The sequence below is a fragment of the Babylonia areolata genome, chromosome 2 (genome assembly GCF_041734735.1).
Source record: "Babylonia areolata isolate BAREFJ2019XMU chromosome 2, ASM4173473v1, whole genome shotgun sequence".
NCBI classification, from domain to species: Eukaryota; Metazoa; Mollusca; class Gastropoda; order Neogastropoda; family Buccinidae; genus Babylonia; species Babylonia areolata.
The window spans coordinates 38,936,116-38,960,358 of record NC_134877.1 but is presented as its reverse complement, the minus strand read 5'-3'; the positions used below and the strand labels follow the sequence as shown (position 1 = coordinate 38,960,358).

At 40.6% G+C, this 24,243-nt stretch overlaps 1 protein-coding gene across 10 annotated transcripts in view; it reads left to right on the top strand.

The window, feature by feature from the left end:
• Window positions 1-24,243, top strand: part of LOC143301002 (coiled-coil domain-containing protein AGAP005037-like) — a 261,368-nt gene that overhangs the window by 221,093 nt on the left and 16,032 nt on the right. For 6 of the 10 annotated variants that reach the window (XM_076615018.1, XM_076614993.1, XM_076615040.1 and 3 more), the window contains 9 exons: window positions 6,910-7,105; window positions 7,650-7,848; window positions 9,131-9,308; window positions 13,568-14,117; window positions 15,615-15,777; window positions 16,624-16,790; window positions 18,842-18,877; window positions 23,099-23,289; window positions 23,839-23,957. In XM_076615018.1, coding sequence (XP_076471133.1) covers window positions 6,910-7,105; window positions 7,650-7,848; window positions 9,131-9,308; window positions 13,568-14,117; window positions 15,615-15,777; window positions 16,624-16,790; window positions 18,842-18,877; window positions 23,099-23,289; window positions 23,839-23,957 — 1,799 coding nt within the window. Of the gene's footprint in view, window positions 1-2,724; window positions 4,481-6,909; window positions 7,106-7,649; window positions 7,849-9,130; window positions 9,309-13,567; window positions 14,118-15,614; window positions 15,778-16,623; window positions 16,791-18,841; window positions 18,878-23,098; window positions 23,290-23,838; window positions 23,958-24,243 lie in introns of those variants that run through there. The other 4 variants (XM_076615054.1, XM_076615010.1, XM_076615027.1 and 1 more) reach the window with 4 other exon arrangements.

The window sequence follows — 24,243 nt, the reverse complement described above, 5'->3', positions numbered from 1 at the left end:
GCAGAATACAGCAGCATGAATGTTCCTGTAATGAAAAGCGGGGACTAGACAAATGGGTTTGGATAATTAGGTTACTTTCAGTAGGGTTGAAGGAGAGATTTATACGACCACACCCAGTCCTTATTTTTTGGTATGTTTGTGTGGCTGAGACATTTTATTTTTTTTTAATGTTATTCTAGAAAAGAAAAAAAAAAGAAGATTGTTCTGTATTCACACTGTTGTGAACGGGAACATTAACATGGATTGCAGAACAAAAGGATACGAGGAATCCATCCTCATTAATTTTATCTTCGTTAACATAGAAATAATGCATTTTAGCTTGAAGTTCTGCTTCTTTTGTTAGGTAGGAATGTATGGTGTGTCCATCGAGATCGATGATGACCATCGTTGTCATCCAGCTGGGGGATGGGGGGAGGGTGGTGGTGGGGGGGGGGGGGGAGGATGCTCATGAATCTATCTGTGAATGCGCAGACACAACGACATGATCGTCAAAAACATAAACGACAACAACAGTAAAGTTGCTGAAGCCCCAAGATAAGTGAAGGACGGATTTTGAACTCAGATGAACGGAAGTAGTGGTGGTGGAAGAGGTTCACTTGTTTGGTGAGGGATTGTGGAGGGTTGATGTGATCAGGTGTGTGCCGGATAGAATACATCATCCCTTTATCGGTTTTGTCTGGGATAACCCCCACTCCCCCCCCCCCGCCCCCCCAACCCTCCCCCATCTGTTTCTGAAGTATGTGTGTGTGTGCGTGCGCGCGCGCGCCAGAACCTCTCTTCCACTCCCTCCCTCCCCCACTTGTATCTGTCTCTGCAATTTCTTTTTCATTTTCAGACGATATCATTATTTAAGAGCGACCTGAAAAGTTTGTTATTCTTCAGGAGTGGAGTGGGCGGGGCGGAAGAGGGGGTGGGGTGGGGGTTGGGGGCATGTGATCATGACAAGGTTTTGTATTTTTGTATCGCTGGAACTACGGGCTCTCTTGATGATAATACTACTACTAATAATAATACATAGTTTTTCTATGGCGCGATATCCAGCACCAATGCTGCTCAAAGCGCCTTACATCATCCAGTTGACTATAAACATGCCGTAAAAAACACATCAACCGCTATCTGACATTGGAAAACATCCAGTGTGTTCATATGAATGATGACAGGCGTATTTGTTTATTGTTTTCATTGGATTCTTTCCTTTTTTTCCACTGTTTATTTACTAAAATGTTCTCTGTTTGCTTTTGTCATGTCTTAAATTCACCTCCTGACGTCATGCAGTCTCTTGCTGTCCGTGTGTGTGTGTGTGTGTGTGTGTTTGCGGGCGCGCACACGCCCCCAAGCACGCCCTTCTCCTCCTCCCTTCCAACCTGTCTCAGTGTGCCGCCTCCCCACACACCCCACCCCCTAAACACACACACACACACTCACACACACACACACACACACACACACACACACGATGATTAAAATGACATGGCTGTACAAGAATCCACTGGGGGTGGGGGCGAGAGGGTGTACGGGGAAACCGGGGCAAGATTTGTTGTGACAATACAGTTGAAAAGAAACCTCTTTTCAGACGGGGTGAGTCACTGTTTTTATTCAACACAAGCTATTTATTATACGGAGGCACAGCACAGCTTGTCAGTTGGTGTATAGTTTGCATGGTCGCAAAAGTGTACCAGTGATATAATTCAGCTCCTGAAAAAAAAACCCACCCAAACATTTTATTGTAATGTTCGTGCTCCTATTGGATACAGGGAAAACGTGCGCACGCATGCACACACAGACTCATAGACACACACACGCGCGCGCTCTAAACCTCCAGGCCTCCAAGAAGAGCTTTCCTGCCGAACCACACTATATACTGTACAACAGCACTGCCAGCAGTAAAACGAAACAAAACAGCAACAAGAACAACAACAAAAAGTAAGTGCTCTCCGTGCCACCCGAAACGGACAGAACGCGAACCTTACGCGCTCTGCACGGCTGAAGTGAGCAAACAGCAAAGGCATCGGGGGACAATCAGGCGGAAGACGAGCCTGGCGTTTTGGCCTTGACTGACTGACTGCAGGACACATGGGGCGTAAGCACTGCATACCCATAGGAGGACGAACATAGCTGGAAGGAGAGAGTTACGTGGTCAAGGCCAATAGTACACGCTTAATGTATTACTGCATGGCCTCTGTGGTACAACTGTCGGTTGTCTCTGGCTGTAACCATCTGAAGGAAAGCACGCTTGCACATACACACCGCACACACAGACACACACACATACACGCACGCACGTACACACACACACACACACACACACACACACACACTACTTCAAGCAAGCTCGACCAATTGCATGGTGCATTGATGTATGCGTTTTTCAGAGAGAGAGAGAGTGATGAGGGGGTAGGCGAAGTGAGAGTGGTTGCACATAAACAGTCGTGCATGTATGAATTAGCGGTTGCGCGGAAGGCCTCGTGTCAGAGTCAGTGGAGCATGGCGATGCAAAACGCTCCAACAAACACATGAATCATATATAGCAAGCTCAGTCAGTCCCACTTCGGTCCCACTTTCTTCCCACTGAACGAACTTTCCAGGTCGGATCTCGCTGCATTTTCAGAGACATGCGCCACAGCAATGGGCCGGAGAACCCCATGCCTTGTGTCACTGAGGACTGAGACCCATATGTTGCACTTTATCTTTACTTCGTAGGGAATGTTTGTAATCTCCGATGTGGCGAACGAAGACGAAGGGGGGCTGAACCTGTGTCAACTTTGCGGAGATAACACAACTGGGACAACCCGACGTTGGGTCAGATCGCCTGAGGGAACTCATCTGCATTTCATTGTGCACTGTGTCAACAGTTGAAGGACAGCCGAACGTGTGTAGTCTGGGTTTTCTCGTTTGATGAGCGTTTCTGTTGTTACCTGCGCCTTTCATATTGGGAGAGACACGGTGATCCAGCGTCGTGTGGTGTTTATATGCGTGTTGGTGTCAGTGTATACGCGCTCGTACAGCGAACTCATTTTACCTGTGTGTGTGTTTGTGTGCATAAGGTTGGGTACCTGCCTGCCGTCCAGCGTATTCAGCTGTACCCGGAGTGTAGTCCAGGATTCTGAATAACTTAATTGATACTGCGCGAAATACGTGTCGGATGTGTACAATCCGCTGTTATTGTGTATTATTGTAGCATACATTGAACTTGAGCAGGACACACCCAAAGCTTACTTCATTGTGTGACATATATATATAGTTTCTGGTTTCGGTGTGCACATTTTTCAGATTGGAGGGGTTTACAGAGTGCGGACGAGCGCACACTAGTATACTGATGGACATAACCGCCACTTGTCTTTAGCCCATCGGTTTTGGAGTTGGGATGGTTTTTGTGTGCGTGTCCACTGTCTCTGGTTGAAAATGATTATTAGCTGAACTTGAGGAGAAATGGCGAAGTGTGTGTGTCAGAGTGTGTCAGTAAGTCCTGGGACAAAATAAAGCTGCACACCAGAAATCGAACACGAAAAGCAAAGCATAATGAAGCAAGAGAGAGGGTGAACTATTAACTCAGTTGATGAACTTGATTATTACCACCGGCCGCTTTCAACTGAGTAGTCTCAGTGCAGCCTACGCCCGTTCTTCAGTCAATTATTGCAGTCACAACGATCTTCAGTTCATTATCAATAACTGGGAGACTCGGACATCGTTGAATGTGACCGGCAAAACCGCAGAGCCTCAGTGTTATCGGTCTATAACTTAATTTCCCTGTCACTGACGTGGCATGCCGGGCCGGTCACTTAGACTGATGTGACGGACGTGCGTCGGGATACATTGTGGACATAGGCCTGCCCAGAGAGAGAGAGAGAGATCTGCATCAAGTTCTTGACTGAACACCAACTGAGACGACGACGACTTTTGTTTTTAGATTGTATGAAATAAGCTTCACTGGAGGCTCATTCATTCTCTCATCAGGTGCAGCCGTAGTGTGTGTGTGTGTGTGTGTGTGTGTGTAACAACATTTTAAAAAAGCCATCGAAAGTCGGTGCATCAAGAGATATCTTTCATATTCAGGCCAGTATATAACCGACTCTTGCTCTGTCTCACCAAGAGGATTCCCGAACCGTCATTGTCCCCGAAACTACAAATCCTCACAATGTTCAAGTTCCTGAGGCGGAAAAATTCGAGGTCTCGTTCTGCAGACAGTGTGAACACCCTCAAGGAGTCGCGAAGAAAGTCTCTGGACCTTGGCCTCATAAGACGGTACGAGTCGACGTCTATGGCCATCTGGAAACAGAAGAGCGCTACCTCTGTGGATAATATTGACGTTCGCGCCAGATCAGGAGCGTGCAAGGAGAATGAGAAATGTGATGTGTCACGTTGCGACGGAGGGGTAACGGGCAGGCGACCGGATGTGACACTGACGTCGAAAATGTCGTCTGCTACCGCCAGCCCCCCTTCAACTCCTGGGGTTGATTCTGGTCAAGGAGAGAAGGGAGAGGTAGTTGGACGTTTGATTGAATGGGATGAATAGGAGAGACATAGATGGAGTTGGAAGGTTGCTGTTTTCTCTCTCCCCCTTCCTCCAGCTGCACTCACCAGCCCCTCCCCTGCCCCTGATGCAAAAATGAATTTGTGTAATTAAACATTTTCATTCAGATAGGTCACTGGGTATTAAGAAAGCCCACTCCAGTGGTCACAGCTGGTGTGCCAGAGCCACTCTCATTTCTTTGTTAATGTTTGTCTGTCTGTCTCCCTCCTCCCTCCTCCATGGTGTCTGTCTCTTGGTCTCTGTCTCTCTATTTCTGAAGGCTCTGGTTTCCATTCTGTTTGAGTGTCTGTATATCTTTACCCCACTCTCTCTCACAGGACCAGCATTCTGTCCATGTCTCCGAATACATGAGCCTGTCTTTACCATTCCGAATCCCCCTCTGCTATCTTTTATTCTCATTTGATACATGATGAAGTGTCCAGACATACTCAAAGTCAAACAGTGAATGTATACCAGACAAATGCTTTTCATATATTTTTTTAATTTAATTTTTTTGGAAAGGCCTTGACATCGGGATTAATGATCAGCCAGAATTGATAGTCTTAATTCAGTCTTTATCTCTCTCTTTGTCTCATTCTGTAAGTCAATCTTGCCTCACTCTCCACATGTAATTGTGTGCACATACCTGTAGAAGTGTTGCATTTGTTTTCTATTATTATTTTCATGAATATAAGTGACGAGCAATAAATAAAAGTTAGGCCCGTATCTCCACAGAACCCTTGCATACCATTTTCAGAAGTTTTTTTCAACACTGTCCCAACTCTCATGCATAATGTATGGCCAAAGCTTTTTAAGTGGCAGCAGAAACAGCACACACACACACACACACACACACACATATATATATATATATATATATATATATATATATAATTCTATTATCCATGCAAACCAGAAAGAAATGGATTTAGGCAAAGCTGTAGAGATAGAATGAGTGCCTGAATGGAGGAGCTAGCACCAGAGAGAGTTTAGTAAACTTAGAGAGTCTGAACCAATAAACATGAATAGTATAGAGCTAAAAGACAATGAGGCATTGAGAAAGACTGGAAAGAATGACAAAGTATGGATGGGTTTGTCACTAAGTGACAAAATGGCAGGATTCAAAGAAATTTAGAGCAGAGGAGATCAGCGGAAAGACCGAATAAAATAAGATTAAGAGATAGGGAGGGAGCACTAGAGAGGATGAAATGAATATAGAATGATGTGGTTTCTTTGAAACAAAATAGTCTAACAGAGAAGGCTTTGGTGTAGGGCATTAAACACCATGCATGTACATGTTTGATATGCTTTAACTATAAAAAAGCATGGATGTTATCTGGCAAATCTAGAGATGTAGTCAGATATGGAATCACAAGATTCTTGCAAATAAATTAACAGGTGGAGAAAGATGTAAGATTTAATGGTGAAGAAAGGACACGCACATACATATGCACACACACACACATGCATGCACAAAGTTAAGGCTTTAGCAGGTGGGTGTTTTTTTGTTGTTTTAACTGTTTTTTGTTTGTTTCTTTGTTGTTTTTGGGCAGGGAAAGAGGGGGCGTGGGGGATGGGGGGACTAATTACAAATCCTATCATGATGATTTGATATTTCTCTCCCAAATTCTTTTAACTTTCAGTTTCCCCAAGAATGCAGTTTCTGTGAGAAAATTGAATTTAATACAAATGTCTTTCAAAGTAATCAATTTATCAAGAATAAAATGAATTTGCCATCAGAAAATCGGATATAACAGAAAACACTCATCTTTTAACACAAAATTGCGTATGAAATCATGATTCTGTGGAGCACCATGGATAAAGTTGGTGTATGGCTGTCATGCAAATTGTGTTTTATGGCTGTTATTAGACAGGAAAATGTCAAAGAAGAGTATGAAAATTGAATGAAAGTAAAGTGAGAAACTCTGTCAAGGAACAAACTCAACAGAAATAATTTAGATCCAGTTTTAAAGAAAGTCACATCTGAGGACCTCCTTCGTTGAAGTGAATTGAATAGGGATAAAAATTATTGCTGCAACTAGACAGAATTACAGAGCCTCTAAATCTGACATCCCAACCACCTGAAAAAAGATGGACGGGAATGAGATTTTTTATTGTTTTAAATTAGAAAAAGAATAAGGGTGAAAGGGAACAAACTGTGGGTCATACCAGAACATACAGCAAGAAGACTGATCAGTACAACTACAAAACAACTTATTCCATTGATCAGTTCAAAATAACTACCTATGGAATTTTTTTTTCTTTTGAAATCCTGGGAAGATTGATTTACAGTGGTGCTTTGTTACAACAGTGTGGAATCTGTGACTACACTTTCCAGTTAGACTTCATTTGACACTTGATCTCAACTTTTCTTCTTTTTTTTTTTTTCTTTTAATCAGAACCCTCGCCCTCGAGAGCCCCAACGGAGGCGTACAACAGTGGTAACCTACAACCCCCAGAGTTCTCGTCTGCTGGACAGTGATGATGCAGGGACCATGTCAGATGTGGAGCCGTCCACTTTCCAAAGGGGCGGAATGGCACGAGCAAGCTTGCCCATCGTTCGCAGTGCTTCCTCTTCTCTGGAAAGACCTATTGGTGAGTAAATAATTTCTCATGCAGATCTGTCCTGTTGTGAACCAGTGTTGGTCGTCACAGAACAGTTTGTGAACTGATTGACGAGGTTATGTGAAAGATTTTTTATGTTATGAGAAAAGATCAACTGACAGGCCAGCATAGAGATAATTTGTTGTTCTCCTGCAACTTTGTAAGCTTTCACTGTTTCAGTTTCAACTGAGTATAAATATATATGAGAATGTTAGAATGAGAACCAATTGACTTTTGGAGACAATCAGTCAGAATGAATAAAGTTGACTTTTCTGAATTTGAGAATTTGTTGTAAAATTTTGTGAAAAAAGGCCTGATTTGTATTTGTACAACAAGCCTTAAAAAAAAAAAATTAGTAAATGAAAAATATCTACAAGAACATAATAAACTTAGATTGGAACACTTGCTAAAACACAGAGCCAGTTTTTGTGGCTTGCCAGACTTGATCACTCATCTAAACACAGAGCAAGCAATAATCATTTGGCCTCAGTTGTTTATTTTGCCTTCATCTGCTCCGCTTGGACTTGCACTGCAGGCCTGGTGTTCCTGGTGTTTGGAGAGGAGACCAAGAAGTCGCTGCTGCCCAATGAGATCACCAGCCTGGATACTGTGCGGGCGCTGTTTGTTCGGGCTTTCCCCGAGAAGTTGTCGATGGAGTTCCTTGATTCCCCGAAACGTAAAATCTACATCTTGGAAGCAGCCACAAACATCTTCTTCCAGTTAGAAGACCTTCGGTGAGTTCTGGTTGTCTTTCATGTGTGTCCTATATATATCTGGGTTATCATCACATGCTTGTTGGCATTGTTCTTTCTCTTTTTGCATTGCTCAGTCAGTTAAAAATTAAAAAAAGGTTTCATTTTGTGTGTGTCTCCAGAGCATGAAAGAAAGATGGCGTACATCACTACATGTGTTTATTTGTGTGTTTATTGTTCATATTTATTTTTTTGCAAATTGCTTGATTGGTTCCAGTGTAGCAGAATATGCAAATTTATGCAAACTTACGAAATTTTCATTCAAAAGGACAGAAAAGACCAGTTGTTTTGTTTTCCATTTTTATGTTGATTTTTATTCAAGATCATGAGAGTATGAAAGCTGCTTCCTGACAATATGTTTGATCGTGATACTAGATACATCCATGTGACACAAAAGCTTTTGTGTTTTGACAGATCAGATAAATCTTGAAGGTTCAGCCCAATTGAGAATTTTTTTTTTTATTTGAAAACTTTCTTTAAGCATGACATTTCCATTTAGCCCAAACTGAAGCCAGTGAAGGTCACTGGGCCTTTTGGAGATGAATATCTTTTTTTTGTAAATAACCAACCTAATAATATCATTTCAGATTGAAAGAAAGAAAAGAAAAAAAAGAACACCAGTAGATTGATTAAGTTGTTTTCATTCATGAAGATTCTGCTGACCTGCTTTCCTCAACTGGCTCAAGTTATCTGTTCCGTGCGTACAAGTGCTGTGTGACCTGTGTCACCATTAATTTGATTGGAATGTTCTTTTCCTATATTATTTGCATATTTCAAAGTCATCCTTACTTTGAACAGATTTCAGATATTGTGTTTTAGAGTTAAAAGAAAAAGAAAAAAAAAAAGGTTTAACAAAAGGAGTGGAAAACTGTACAAGTTTATAATAAGACGAAATGAATCTTGCATAGAATGAAAAGAAAAAGATTTGTGAAATTTGGAAGTGAAAGGGGTTACAAAAGAAGATCACTTTCTCTCTTGCTCTCACACATTCTCTCTCTCTCTCTCTCTCTCTCTCTCTCTCTTTCTTTCTTTCTTTCGCTCACACACTTACTTTTTCTCACACATGTATACACACACACTATCTCTATCACTCACTTGCACATGCCACCACACATGCATACTCAATAACTCATGCACTTAAAGACACATGTTCACACACACACACACACACACGTCACACACACACACACACACACACACACACACACACACACACACACCCACTGCTGTACTGACAGGTGCATGCTGTGTCATGTGTGTTCAGAGACATCCAGGACCGCACAGTGCTGAAGATCCATGAGTGTGACAGTGAGGAGCCGCAGCGTGTCAAGAGCCTACCAGAGAGCCGGGGACGCCTGCAACAAGTTCCCGTGTCCTCCCGGCCATCCTCACGACAGGGCTATGCTCCTGATGCTGCTGCTGCTGCTCTCTACAGGGAGGAGGTGAGAGTGAATTTTTGTAACGTTCTTGGTATTACGTTCCAGGCATCAGCACTCCAGACCTGCCTACCTTTATGATTTTTTCTGCAGTTTCTACGGGTATCAGTAAAAAGAAGAATAGGATTATGGTCTTAAGTTAAAAAAAAAAAAGGTTTTTGTGTGATGGAAAATGATTTATTTTCAAATAACAGTTTTGTGTGGTCTGACTTCTCGACTGTGCTCTGTGCAATCATAGTTACAAAAAACGTTTACTTCTGGCACTCAGAATTGTGACATTGAAAGTGAAGTGTGTCTATGAGAGAGATACTGAAAACATTGACGAAGAAAGCGGAAAAATTCATTCATCTTTTGAGAAGAAGGCTAGACAAAACTTCTGAGGTAAATATTCAGAGACATCCTGTACTCAATGTAAATGGGAAAGGGCCAGAGTTTGCTCACTGTGCAGCTTGTGAATGTGGCTGTATGTAGGAGAAGTGGGGTAGAGTTCACTTTAATGACTTGTTGGCCCTCAGGTCATGTTCAGGGCTGGGCTCGGAGAAGGTTGCGTTGCTGGAGGGGGGGTGTCAGATGTAAGTGGCATTGAATTAGAAGAAATAACAGCAGTGGGCGGAGAAAGGGGAGTAAGGGAGAGGAGGGCTGGCCAGGAAAGATGGTGGTGGAGGGGCTGAAAGTGGTGAAACTGGTTGAGGTTCTTCACCCAACAAAGTATTTTGTAAAATACTTTTCCACCATGCACTCTCTTGCTCTATCTCACTTCCACTTTCTTGGGTGGTGTCTCTTGTCTCTGCACTGACTGAGCATGGCTTCATGTTGACAGTGCACCCACACACCCACACCTAATTTCCTCTAATGGTGTATGCTTGGGTTTCCATTATGGCCCATCGAGTGCACATGTGTCTTGCTGCTTGTGTATTTGCTTGACTGACATATGAACTTTGCTTTTTGACCCCTCTGTGTCCTTTCCAGGGGTCATGTTGCTTCTTACCCCCCCCCCCACCCCCCCTCACCCTACCTTACCCCCCTCCCCCAGACCCCCATCGGAAGCTTTGCTGAGTGTCCAGTGCATGTGTACACATGCATACATGTGTATGGATACTGCATGTGTGTGCCCTCTCTCTCTCTCTATGTCTCTTCTCTCTCTCTCACACACACTCAACCTTTCTCTCACATGCTTACAGTCACAGTCACACACACACACACACACACACACACACACACACACACACACTTTATCTCTGTCTCTCAGTGTTTCCTTTCCCCCTGTCTCATCTTTTGTTTTCTTTCACTTTTTTTTCTCTCCCCACTCTGGTTCTCTCTGTCCTCCTTTCTGTCTGATTGCTCATATGTTTGCTTTTAAAGTTCACCTGTCATTGGTAAGCAATAAGTGGTCATGCTAAACACATTTCCTGTGACATTTCATGCCCCTTTTCTTTGTATATGTCACATAGGTTCAAGTTGGGAGTGTAATTGCTCTCGTGAGTTTTTTCACATAAAAAGGTTAGCACATTTATGTGGGGGAGTCAGTTTCATAAGTGTTGTTGCAGCTTTGGGGCAGAGAGCGCTCTTGATTCTTCTTACATAGCAATTGTGTTGTGCAACCACTTGGATACAGGGACAGAAAACAAATTTTAAAATTGTGTTAAATGTTTAATTATAAACCTGAATTTGAAATGGTGTATAATAGACAATGGGCTGTGCAGAATTGGACCATATTCTTCTGTTTCGAAAACATATTTTTATGTCTTTAAAATAGGGATTGAGCTTTGTTGGAATCATGAAGAAAATATCTTGAATTCCTTGCATTGATTGTCTCTTTTGTGAGCTTGATCGATGGGAGCTTGTTTATGCTATAAGAAGTTGGTCTTCACTGAGCAAGTAAGTAAGAATGATTTGTATGTTCAGAAAGAACAAAATTGATGTGTGTTAGATAATGTAGATTTTTGTTTGCACCATTTTCTCCAGGTACCATCGTTATCTTATTCAAGGTGGGGCACGTCATTGTGGTCATGTGGTCTTGTCATGTGGTCTTGAAAGAGGGTAAATACATTTGCAAGTAATAGGTTGATGTGACTTGATTTTCTTATTTATTGATTTATGGAATTTCTTTCTGTTGATGTATTGAAAGTGATATATATATATATATATATATATATATTCGGGCTGCTCTCTCTAGGGAGAGCGCGTCACTACACTGAAAGCGCCACCCTTTTTTTTTTTTTTTTTTTTTCCTGCCTGCAGTTTTATTTGTTTTTCCTATTGAAGTGGATTTTTTCTACAAAATTTTGCCAGGGACAACCCTTTTGTTGCCCAGGGATCTTTTATGTGTGCTAAGTGCATGCTGCACACGGGACCTCGTTTATCGTCTCATCCGAATGACTAGCGTTCAGACCACCACTCAAAGTCTAGTGGAGGGGGAGAAGATATTGGCGACTGTACAGTGATTCGAACAAGTGCGCTTAGATTCTCTCACTTCCTAGGCAGACGCGTTACCTCTAGGCCATCACTCCATATCTATATCTATATTTATCTCTATGTATATCAGGTTTCCCCCCAAAAAGTGAACTGCTTTTTGACAAGTATTTTCTCAGTGATAGAGAAAACGAATTGATTAAAAATTTTCACTCAGTAACCTTAGGGTATTATCAACAGGTCTGCAAAATATCTAAAAGTTTGGACACAAATTATGCGAGTATTGTCAAATTCAAAACAGCATGCCAAAAAATCCAATATCTGAGGAAAACTCACTTGTTTCAGTTTATGCTCAGTGTGGCCTCCATCTTCCTCCATGACTAAATGAAGCTGTTTCTTCCAAGCAGAAATGCTTTTACGTATTTCTTCCACCAATCTCCTCCCATGACATAATTATCCTGTCCTTTAACACCTGCTCGGTCAATTTGTCTCTCACTCCCCAGTAAAATTTCTCCTTTAGAGAGTCCCATATGGTATAATCAATTGGGTTTCAGTCAGGACTTTGTGGAGGCCATTCATCCTTCTTGATGAATTCTGGTGTAGCCTCCTCCAGATGGGCCTGGGGTACCTTACTTGTGTGTGAAGGAGCCCCATCTTGCTGAAACACAAAATTGTTTCTAAGATAAAGACGCCAACAATCCGGGACAAGATTGTCATCCAGTAACTAAATGTAGCTTTCACTATTAACCTTGGCTCTATCATTGTCAATAAAATGAATGTTTTTCCTTTCCAGGATACTCCAGCTGAAACCATTATCTTTTTTGAAAATCTAGAAGTCTCATGACAGAGGCAAGATGGCTGAATTTCTCGTTTCCGTTTCCCATAAACGTGATCGTTTTGGTGATTTTTAGCTATCTCTAACATAAAGTCTTTCTCATCTGTGAAAATGATCCTTTTCACACCAGTGGCTGAGTAGCGGTCATTCAAGTTACGGCAGTGAGTTTTTCTTTTCCCTCTAACATTTTGGTTCCTCCTTGACACCCGTATCCTCTTGAAGGGCTTCAGCTCCAGTTCTTTCGCCATTCTTTGCACAGAAGACTTGCTCACTTGTAAATCACTTGCAACTTCTGTAAGAGATTTGTGGGTTCGTGGGTTCGCCTCCTGCGATTGAATCAGTTCCTCAACACGGTCCTTGTTCTCCTCTGAACATACAGTCTCCCACTGCCAATTTTACGTGCTACTGACCCTGTAGTGCGTATTTTAGCGATAAGTCTATTTACAGTGAAATGACTCCACCCCTTGCCTGGAAATTCCTTTACGATCCTTCATCCACCCCAGCCTTTCTCCTTGAAACAGTTTTCAATGTAACCTTATCACTTTCACTCAAAGGCATAGTTGGTCTTTCCAAACTGAAACTTGGGACAGAACTGATTTTGGAAACAGACGACAATAAAAAAAATCAATAGACTTGACACCCAGACAGGCTATTTTTAGACTGCCTTTGATTGACAGATGCCAACACTTGGCAGCTGGCATGAACATGATGAAGGTCACATTGTACTGCTCTGATATTGGATTTTTTGACATGCTGTTTTGAATTTGACAATACTCGCATAATTTGTGTCAGAACTTTTAGATATTTTGCAGACTTGTTGATGATACCCTGATGTTACTGTGTGAAAATGTTCAACGAATTCGGTTTCTCTATCACTGAGAAAATACTTGTCAAAAAGCGGTTCACTTTTTTGGGGACAAGACAACCGATATATGTATTGGTAGCAAGACCAACTACGTCCTTTGATAGAGTTGATTAGTCTCACAATAACGAATATGAACCAATGTATGGTGCACAGATGGCGAAGGTGCAAAGCCTGCCAGTGGGTCAGAACTACCAGGAGATGATGCACAAGGAGCGGGCCCAGTGGGAGATGGAGCAGGAATATATCCAACAGCGACGCTCACGCTCTCGCTCCCAGACGCCTGAGCTAGCTGAGCGTCCTCGCTCCTTATCGACGGGAGCCCCCAGGAACCGCTACTCTCATTCCCCGGAGCGTATGTCCACCCCAGAAAGGGCCCCCCAACCTCTGAACCCCATCCCTGAGAACCCGCGCTTACTGGCCAATGGTTTTCGGCAGGCGGCGCTGAACGGGAGTCACTACGAGGTGTTGCCTGGGAGCAGGTCACATCAGTCGCATCCTGGAGGTCACCCTCAAGGCCACCCCCATCTGGCTCACCCCGGCCGGGTACTGTCACCACCACCACCCGTGGGGCAGCCGATTTACGAGAGTGTGTACCAGACGGCGGGAGGGTATCACCATCCCCAGTCCTACATCTCTCACAGCATGCGGACGGCTCAGCCACAGGGACCTCAGCGAGCCACGGGACCTCCCCCACCCGACATGAGTCAGTCTCTGAGTTTGTTCTTTTTGTCAGTGTGTGTTTTGTGTGTGCGTGTGACTGACTGTGTGTGTGTGTGTGTGTGTGAGTGTGTGTGTGTATGTGAGTTTGTGTGTGTGTGTGTGTTTGTGTGTGTGTGTGTTTCTTATTGTATTCTTCTCCTTTTTCTTCTTTGTTTATTTGTTTATTATTTGAAATTTCTTTTTTGTATTTATGGTTGTGTTGTTTGTTTGGTTCTCAGTGGATTGTTTCCTAACTTGAGTCAGTCACTGAGTTGGTGTTGTTTGTTTTTTTTACCATGCACAGGCTTTATTTGTGTTTTATTTAAAAGAAAAAGATTTTGTTGTTTGCTTGTTTCTCAATGGATTGCTTTTAGAGATAATGGTGTTATGCTTGCTTGTTTCTCAATCAGTCAGTGGATTGCTTTTTGAGATGATGGTGTTATATTATTACTGGAAATGCCAGTTTTTGTTGATGCTGCCAGAAACTCTGCATTCTCTTGTTGGTCGTCAGTTGTTTTTACAGTTATATGCAGGACTGATCTTTTTACTCTGCCATTAGGTCCAGACAGCCTTTCCTTTGCTCTCAGGGGTGTGTGTTAGTGGGTCTGTTCATGTTTCTAAAACCCACAGAATGTTGACATAGATTATGGGATCTTTAACATGTGCACTGATTTCTTTGCTTGCATAAACACAGGAAAATGGTTAAAGCACTGGCAGGTCTGTGTATATGTTGACATGGGAGACTGGAAAAAATCTCCGCCCTTAACTGACTGGAAGCATGGACTTGACAGGTTCACAGAACAGAAATGAACACGGACTGGTTCGCTGTCGCACCCATCAGATATTGTTTGTTGTGCTTTGATGGGGAAAGAATGGGTGGTTTGCACTTGTTTCCAGTGGGATCTGGTTTTGCAAACTCATTTTAACTGGGCAAATTAATTTTCTAAAGTGCTGTCTTATATTTGTGAATACCTGTTGAAGTTAACATAGATGATGATCATGTTCAGATTTGAAATTAGCAGAACAAATATTGCCTGATTGATTGGTTCTGAATTTAAAGCTCAAAATGTGATACACATTGCCTTGCTCTCTCAGATAACTGAAATTTCAGAAAACTGTAGATATGGAGAAGCAAGTAAAACTAACAGTGAGAGGAAGATATGATGACTTCAGTAAAAAAAAAATATTTCATGAAGCTAAAACTGTTTGTACTGTAGATTGTGCAGTGAGGTAAAATGTTTCAGGAAAACATAGCATTTCTTTAATAACTCAAATGGGGATAACTGACACACACATTTCAAATTTTGATCCTCAGATTTTTAGGCACAGGGTTATAGTTTTTTTCCTGAGCACAGTGCGTCTACATATGCATAGGATTAATTTTAGTTTACCACTAACCTAGAAAGAATTTCAGAATTCTGACAATAGGGTCAAAATGATTGTCAGTTTGAAAAGTTATACCATCTGACAGCGTAATATGTTTGCTGTGTTCCAATTTCAGGGGGCGGTGGCAGAAATGACCCTGCCAGCAGACATTCCCTGGCCTTTGCAGCAATGTCCAATCCCATCTATGAAAGTTTCCCTCAGCGATCACAGTCGTATCGGGCCACACACGAGAGAGATGTCATGCCTCCCAGACCTCAGAGCACTACACCACATGATATGTATGTGTTAGAGTTCCTCTGCTTCAGCCAGTCTGCAATATGTCTGAACTTCAGAGTAGAAAATTTAACTGCTAACTTTCTGTAGTCTTTCCATGTTTATGCTTCAAGATCTTGGATTTATATATCAGAAGAATGATTGGGCTTAGTGGGTTACTTATATGACATCAGTTGAGTGAAAGGGAAATTTCCTGCCTGTTGTGTGTTGATTACATACAGTCGTTTGTAGGAATGGAGATAGGAAGTTTCAGTTGGTATGTTGATGCATTTTTTCCGTATATTATTTCCTGAGTCTTTGTCTTTCTGTGTGGCAGAGAAACATAAATTGATGTATTGATATATCTTTCAGTAATTGCTTAGTTGTAATACTGTCTTCAGGGTGCCTGCTATGGTCTTGGCTGGTCTTTTCTTGTATATTTTTTCACTTCTTTGTGTATATATTCCAACATATACTCATTCTTGGATCAAACAGTGTAAAGGAATTTATCCTTGATGTGCATTATAAAGATAAGGCGCGGTTTGACATTTTAAACTGTCTTTTACTTCATATTGGTAAATAAGGTATTCCTAATACTTAACGCATGCAGAGTGAATTGTATTGGAATTATATGAATGATTAATTTAACCATTTGTCAGGACCATTTTTGACAGAATGCTAAGTAAAGCAAAAGCACTTCTTAGAAGTTAATATTATTCATAACAACTAGGTGGTGGTCTTGAAACAGGCACAGAACAAAACCATCAGTTTCTAACCAACATCAATAGCAATTAAGTGGTCTTCTTCAGACATTGAAAAAATCCCTAGTATCCACCAAGATATGTTCATACAGTGATATCTTGACCTTGCAGGAACCGCATGGAAAGGATGGAGGCACAAATAGCCTCACTAGCAGCATGGGTACATCATGTGCATGCCTCCCCAACGGAGTCTGCACGGCGTGGGCCGGGCAGCAGTCGAAGTACGAGTAGTGGCCATTCTGAGGGGACAGACACGTTCCCTGGATCCAGCGCTAGTAGTATGCTTACGCTTTCTTTGTATATATGTGAATATAACGTGCGCATTCATTGGGTCGGTGGTGGTGGAGGGTGAAAGGTTGTTTTATCTGTATTGGGCAGAGGGCAGATGTTGTTTTGCATGAAGCGGAGGGGTGTGAATGTGTTGTTTGAAGCAGGTTCTTGGGTAGCAGATATTATTTTATTGTTTTATGTGCAGTTTAGTGTGGGGATACTTTGTGCACGAGTAGAGGGTGTCAAAATGATCAAAGAAAATGGGCAGTGGGTAAGGGTATAAATGTTTTGTGGAGAGCAAAGGAAGAGAATTTTATGCAAGGGTGTCAAATGTTTCAGTCCACTGGGCTGGCCAGGAAGTAGTTTTGGAGCAAAGAGTGTGCATAAAAGATGGTAATATTTTACACTTAGCAGGGTAATGATTTTTAATTTATAGTGCAGTGGAGTTGTGTTTGCATAATGAAAGATGGGAATCTTTTGTGTGGATAAGTGGTATTAGGGTAGTGTAGTAGTACTTTCGTTAAACATCCTATCACATATATGTGATAATTATCCATTGGCACATGAGTTGGTGTTTAATATGAAACATTAATATGAATGTTTTGTCATGAGTTGAGAATATATATCTGTCAGTCATGAGTGTGAATGACTTGATATAAATGAGGTTTACTTTATGATTTTACTCATAAGATAGTGGATAGTTGCCCCATGTTGTTATCATATTTCATGAATCTGGAGAGGGAGTGATTAGAAGATGGATGATGAAATGAACATGCAAGTGAAAATGAGCTTTCATATGGTATGCTTTGGGATGGGAAAGTGTGCTTCCATGCAGCTTTGGAAGCAGTGCCTGATTGCATGCAACTTAGATTATATCAACATGTCACTTTGAACTATTTAGGAAATTGCAGAAAGTCAGTTGATTTTCCACGAGATATTTGTAATGCCTTCACAAAGCTGAAAAGTTGGATAAACAATAGATACCTTGACAGGTGGTCATTTGTATTCAATATCCATACATCATGTCTGTGCATGCCTGTGATCTTGGTGAATTGGTCCATTTTTGCCCTTAATAGTTTTGTTTTTCAATATAGTTTTTGGGGTGATAGTTTGTACCGTGTCTGCAGAATGTGTTCCAGTGACATATTGCACCTTTAGCCTAAATCTGTGCAGCATTTTCCTGATGTAGTTAAATCACTGGTCCTGTCATATTGTTTTTTCCTGGTGATAATTTATTTTATTTTATTTTTTATTCTGTTTTGAATATTTGCATGATGAGAAGAACCTTTTGTTTGTGGTGGCATGATTCCTCATATTTCACTTCCCAGAGTTTGAAATGGGTTGTTTGTCACCTGTCTGTGATAATGAAATCCTTTCCTTTTGAAGTAGACTTATTTGAGGAGGTAACCAATGGGTTTTTGTGCAGAAAATCCTTTGAAATTTGTAAATATCTGCTAGGTGTATTTATGGCTTTATTCCCGTTTTGCTAGGTGTATTTATGACTTTATTCTGGTTCTAGATGTTTGAATCTGAAGCATCTTTCCTGTCTCACATCTCCAGAGCCGCAAGATTTTTTCTCTCTAAGATTTGTGGATTTTTTTGTCATCTGAGTTTCACTGACTGAAGTATTTGTGCATTGGCACTGAACAACATGAGGGTCTGAGCCTCATTCTGTGTTCTATTTATTCTGTTGCAATACCACTTACCACACTGGCACCAGTGACATCAGTATTTTTTTTCTTCTATTTTTTAAATGATTTTTTTTATGCCATCCTGTCATCATTTCAGTTATTAGTTTTTGAAGAATGGACCAGATTCAGTGAAGATTACTAAGAGGGACAACAGAAGTTCTGGAAATGTTTAGAATATGTGTATGTTAGAAGCTTTTATCACTTTTTTTTTTCTAATGATGGCATTTAGATGCCTGATGTCAGGCTATCCCATAACAGTTGTGATATTATCAGTCCATCATTATTACTGGAAATATCTTAAATTGGTGATGTTTATCATCAGATTGCTATCCTAAATACTGTTGTGAAATTGATATTCTACTTTTCAGAGGATGAAGGAGATGGGAGTATTTCATCATCCCATGGTACTAATAAGCTCTGTGATTTCTTGGCATTGTAGCTCATACCTCAGTGTTGTAGATTCTTCAATTGCTGTGCTTTCTTATCCTGTTTTTTTGTTTTTTGTTTGTTTGTTTGTTTCCTGCTTCTTTTTGACGATTTACCGTGACTGCTTCCACTGCTTTGCAGTATGTCATGTTGTAGCTTCGCCTTTAGCTGCTGATTTTGATGTAACCTAAAGGAATAGGTATTAATTTTTATTAAGTGCTATTCTATTTGATATATGTAATTAATGATATAGATGTTTTGTGTGCCTTTTTGTGCTCTGTTTCTTGAATGAAGAGCTCACTGACAGTAGGCAATATTTTTCACATTATTGTCAGTATGCTGGGAATTGTATTTTGTACTGTGAGTTGCACCTTTTTAAGCTTAAATAGTTTAATGGAATTTCCCCCCAATTTGCAGTAACATTTTAAAACCATTTTTTGATTATGGATAGCTCACTAATCTATTAAAAAGAAAGTAAATCAAAGGTTGGAATAGACAATGTTCACATTCATCCATAGATACATTCTATAAGATAAAAATCTACAAAAGAAAAATACTTAAAAAGAGTGATATATTTTGGATTTAATTTGAAATGTTGGAATAACTGTTTTTCTGCAGGAATTAATACCTTATTATTTTATCATTCGCTTTAGTTAAGAGGTGAAAATTAGATTGACATGTTTGTGTTTGAACGTTGCATTTGGAACTGGGAAACAGTTAAACATGTATTGTGTGTAAAAGTGTCTCTTGTAGTTCTCTTAACTTTCCCTTCAGTTACTGATTTAGCTTCTTTTTTTTTATTCTGTCCTAGGTATTGATCAGACACTAAACATGATTTCAAATTCTTTACATTTCATTTCCTGTTGCATTTCAGGATACAGCCATAACCATATAAAATAGCTTAACAAATGCAGACACTTATATGCAAATGAGTGTGCATTAGTACACGTGCGCACACACAAACACACACACTCTCTCTCTCTTTCTCTCACACACACATACACTAAGTTGTACACAAACTCTGATTCACTCACTCACCCACCCACACAGAATTTAAAAAAAAAAAAAATTAAAAACCACTCTTTTTTTTCGTCTGTGATTATGCGCTTGAGCCTTTATTTGCATCTGATATTATCTTCGATTCCCTTGTTTTTTTCTTGCAATTTTATGGGTGTATTCCAAATCGTTAGCTTTAAGATCTATTTCACTGATCAGCGTGTGTGACAAAAAATAAAGCACCCCTTTCCATCCAGAATATCTCTCAACCAAGTATCAGTATGTATTTTTTATTAACAATTTTGTCCAGTTTCTGAAGTAAATTGTAGTTTTCTATTTTTGAGTTGTCACTATTTTCAAAGTGGTTCTGCAAGTAACTCATTTGCTTTTAACAATATTTCTCTTGTAATCACATAAAGATACATTCATTTTGAGAAACACTTATTTCCTTTGCTTGTGGCAGAGTGTGATTGGAATTGTTGATTAAACATAAAATCTGTCCTGTATTTCTGTATTCATAGTTGTATTTTTCCCTTTTAGGGCAGTTTCATGGACTTAGGAAAATAGATGTTACGTGTTTGAAAAATAGTTATGTGTTTAGGAAAATTTATATGGTGTGTTTGCCTGGTTTTCTGTTGTCCGTGCATGTGTTGTGCGGGTTTGCAATTTGTGCTTTGTTGCCTTGTACTCTTTAAAGAAATGATAGGTTCTAGCAGTGTCTTTTTCTTGCTGAATATTGACATAGAATCTAAAAATGTGGTTGATTGTCAACTTGCTGAGGTGGTTACCTTGTTTAGGTTTTTGAACTTCTGAGAGGGAAATCAGTAATTTATGATGACATTGTTCTATAACTTTTTGAAGTAGCAAGGTAGGTTTTTGGTTTTTGAAAAATGAATTGTGTTGGAAACAAAATGCTCACTTTGTAGTTTATTTGTTTGTTGCATTGTGACAAAAGAATGGAAATGTGGTATGAAGGGATGAAACAATGAGAAAGATTAAAATAGGGAACCTGAGGGAATCGTACCATAATTTCAGTCCACATTATACCTAAAGCAGAGAGTAAAGTTGGGAAGAACCACGTATGTAAGATTTCAGTCAGAAAGTCTTGATGGGAAGACCAGGATAAGTTAAAACAATGTTATTTTGATAATCTCCATTTCTACAGGTTTCCCTCCTATACATATTTTTCATGCCCACAAATACAGCATTTTTCAAGACATTTGAATACACCAGAGTAGAACTATTCAAGATGAAACAAAAGCTGTTCAAACCATATGGTTTTGGAGGACTGCCTATAATGGTTTAACACAGATTGTCTGTCACCATAACCACACACAACATCTAAAATGACTTGGGCACTGTTTTAATTAATTGTGTCTTCAGCTATGGAATGCCAGTTTTACCACTGAGAACTACTTTGCATGCAGCTGAGAAAGCAAGAGTCAGGGTTCTGAATATGAAACAAGACATCAGACACAGCTTTACAAGGACCACAGCATCCTGCAGATTGGACAAGGAAGTGGAAATTCCAGAGCTACAAACTCGTGTCGAACGAATTCATCATGAAAAGATGTTCATGTTACACATGGGAGTAGGAAGAATCTGGATTCAGGTCATTCAGATGTTTGATTAGCTGTTGGCCTTGTAATAATTGAAGTTACTTCATCCAATTAAAGTCAGACATAATGGCATAAGTGATTCAAACTGTCTGTCTTAACTTAGAGGTTTATTTTGTCATTTGTGACTGAACCGTACAGCAGCCTGCGCATATGTTTACCTTGGAGAAGTTCTGTTGCTAGAGGTTTTGAATAGTCCTCAGTGTTGCTTACTTTTAGTAAGCTGCGAGGAAGTTTTGTTTTCAGTTAGGCTTTTTAATTCATTCTTTGATCTTTGACTTTTTATGTTTCTGTAGTCCTCCCCCTTATGCTTTTCCCTCTTTTTAGTGTCTGCATTCATGTCTTTCAGGCATGAGAGCACTTGTGTGATTTTTGTAAGTTAAGCTGCTTGGTTAGTTGCTGCAGGTGTGTTTGATTTGTGTTGGCAGAAAAAAAGTGTGCCCACATGATTATATATATATATATATATATATATATATATATATATATATACCCCCCCCCCTCCCCCCTTAATTTAGCATTTTCATCAATTTAAGTAACTTTAACTTTTTTAAAGTGGACTTCTGACAGACTGCCAATAATGTTATTTTAGAAAACCTTTATTCAGGCCTTGATATCATTGTTTAATGTGTAATTTTAATTGTTCTTTTTTCAGCCATTGAATAGGGAGTATTTAAGTGGGATGTGTGTGTGGTGGCTTGGAAGGTTCAGCTGGGTTGGTGGTTGTAATTTTGCTTATTTTGTAGTATTGCGTGACTTGGGAAAAACACTGTTTCCTTTGTAGATGTATTTGTGATTGATATTGATCTAGATATCTTTGCGTGTTTTGATAGGGGTGGGGGCATAAGTTAATTTGTCCGGTGTGTAAGGACTCTGGGTGTGTGTGTGTGTGTGTGTGTGTGAGCGAGCGCGCGCGCGTGAATGTGTAAAATTTTATTTATTTATTTACAGATCTTTGAAGTATTCTGTTTCATAGAGACCGTTCTCAGAGTTTTGCACTTGCTTTCAGGTCTCGTTAACTCCCCACTTCTTTGTTTTTTCTCTCCTCCTCTTGTTGTATTTTCATTTTGTTTTGTTATAGAAAATATGATCTGTGTTCAGTGTTGTCTGACACAAGTGACAATCTGTGTGTGGCTGACAGGTCTTATTTGTTTATTGATTACAAAAAATACGGTCACAATTCATTGTTGTCTTTGTGACTGAAATTATTAACACCACAAAGTATGGTCACAATCAAGTGTTGTCTTTGTGGCTGAAATTGTATACCATGGAAACTATTATCACAGTTAAATGTTGTCTCTGTGTGGCTGGAATTATTCATTACAGAAGATATGGTCACAGTTCAGTGTTTTAACTGTGGTTGAAATCATTTATTACAGAAAATACAGTCACAGTTCAACATTTTAAATGCAGCTGAAATTATTTTTTCATGGAAACTACAGTCACAGTTCAGTGTGGTCTCTGTGGCTTGTTGGGTTACGCAGCTGTCATGCATCTGCCTAACAGATGTGGTGTAGCGTATATGGATTTGTCCGAACGCAGTGACGCCTCCTTGAGAAACTAAAACTGAAATTCTTTGGCTGACAGGTCTGTCGGACATCCCAGCGTCCTACTCGCTGCGGCAGCCAGTGGTGACGGTGGAGATGAGGGAGAAGATGAACGACATGCACTTCCGTCTGAAGGAGCTGCGGGTGGAGTTGCAGGGCCTGAAGCGCATGGAGCAGCTCCACCAGGAGGCCATGCGGGACGCTATCTCCGACACCCTCTTCAAGATCAAGGTACCATCCTTTCCTACCTCTGTGTGTGTCATGTCTTTTTTCACTCAGATCTTACCCTGCATCTTTTAAGGTACCGTCATTTCCTGTCTGTGTGTTATGATCTTCTTTCACTCTGATCTTACACCCTCATCTTAAGGAAAATTAAGGTACCGTCATTTCCTGCCTGTGTGTCATGGTCTTCTTTTCACCATCTCCGACACCATCTTCAAGTTCAAGGTACCATCATTTCCTGTCTGTGCGTGTGTTGTGTCTTCTTTCACTCAGATCGTACCCCTGTATCTCTTTGGAACCATCATTTCCTTTCACTCTGATCTTACGTCCTCATGTCACAGGAAAATTAAGGTACCGTCATTTCCTGCCTGTGTGTCATGGTCTTCTTTCACTCTAATCTTACACCCTCATGTCACAGGAAAATTAAGGTACCATCATTTCCTGCCTCCAAGGTGCAACTATAAACAAAATTTAACTCGGGTACGACTCTTGTGTCTTATTAGCTCTGCATAATTGATAAAATGTTCATTGTTGGGTCTGTCCTGCTTGTGTTTGCAGAAAGCAATGAGTGGCTCTGGGAAGGCAGAGGACATATATGGTGAACTGCGGCAGCTGACTCGCCACTCCTCTGCTGAGGCCTACTTGAGGGACAAGACCAGGGTGGAACAGGATCTTCGGTATGATAGTAAAACCTGGACAATAATCATATATAGTATTGTGGACTGTTAGAGCACCTTATTCAAACGGTGCTGGTTGCTTGAAGTCAAGTCGTCAAACTGACTTACCATGACAGGCATGTGTTGAGACCACTGTGAAAAATGGCACACACACTCACAGAGGTGTAAACAGACAGACAGATGTGCACAGACACAGAGAGAGAGAGAGAGAGAGACACACACACACACGCACACACACACACACACACACACACAGAGCTGCCCTGAAAACAATACTCGCACCCTC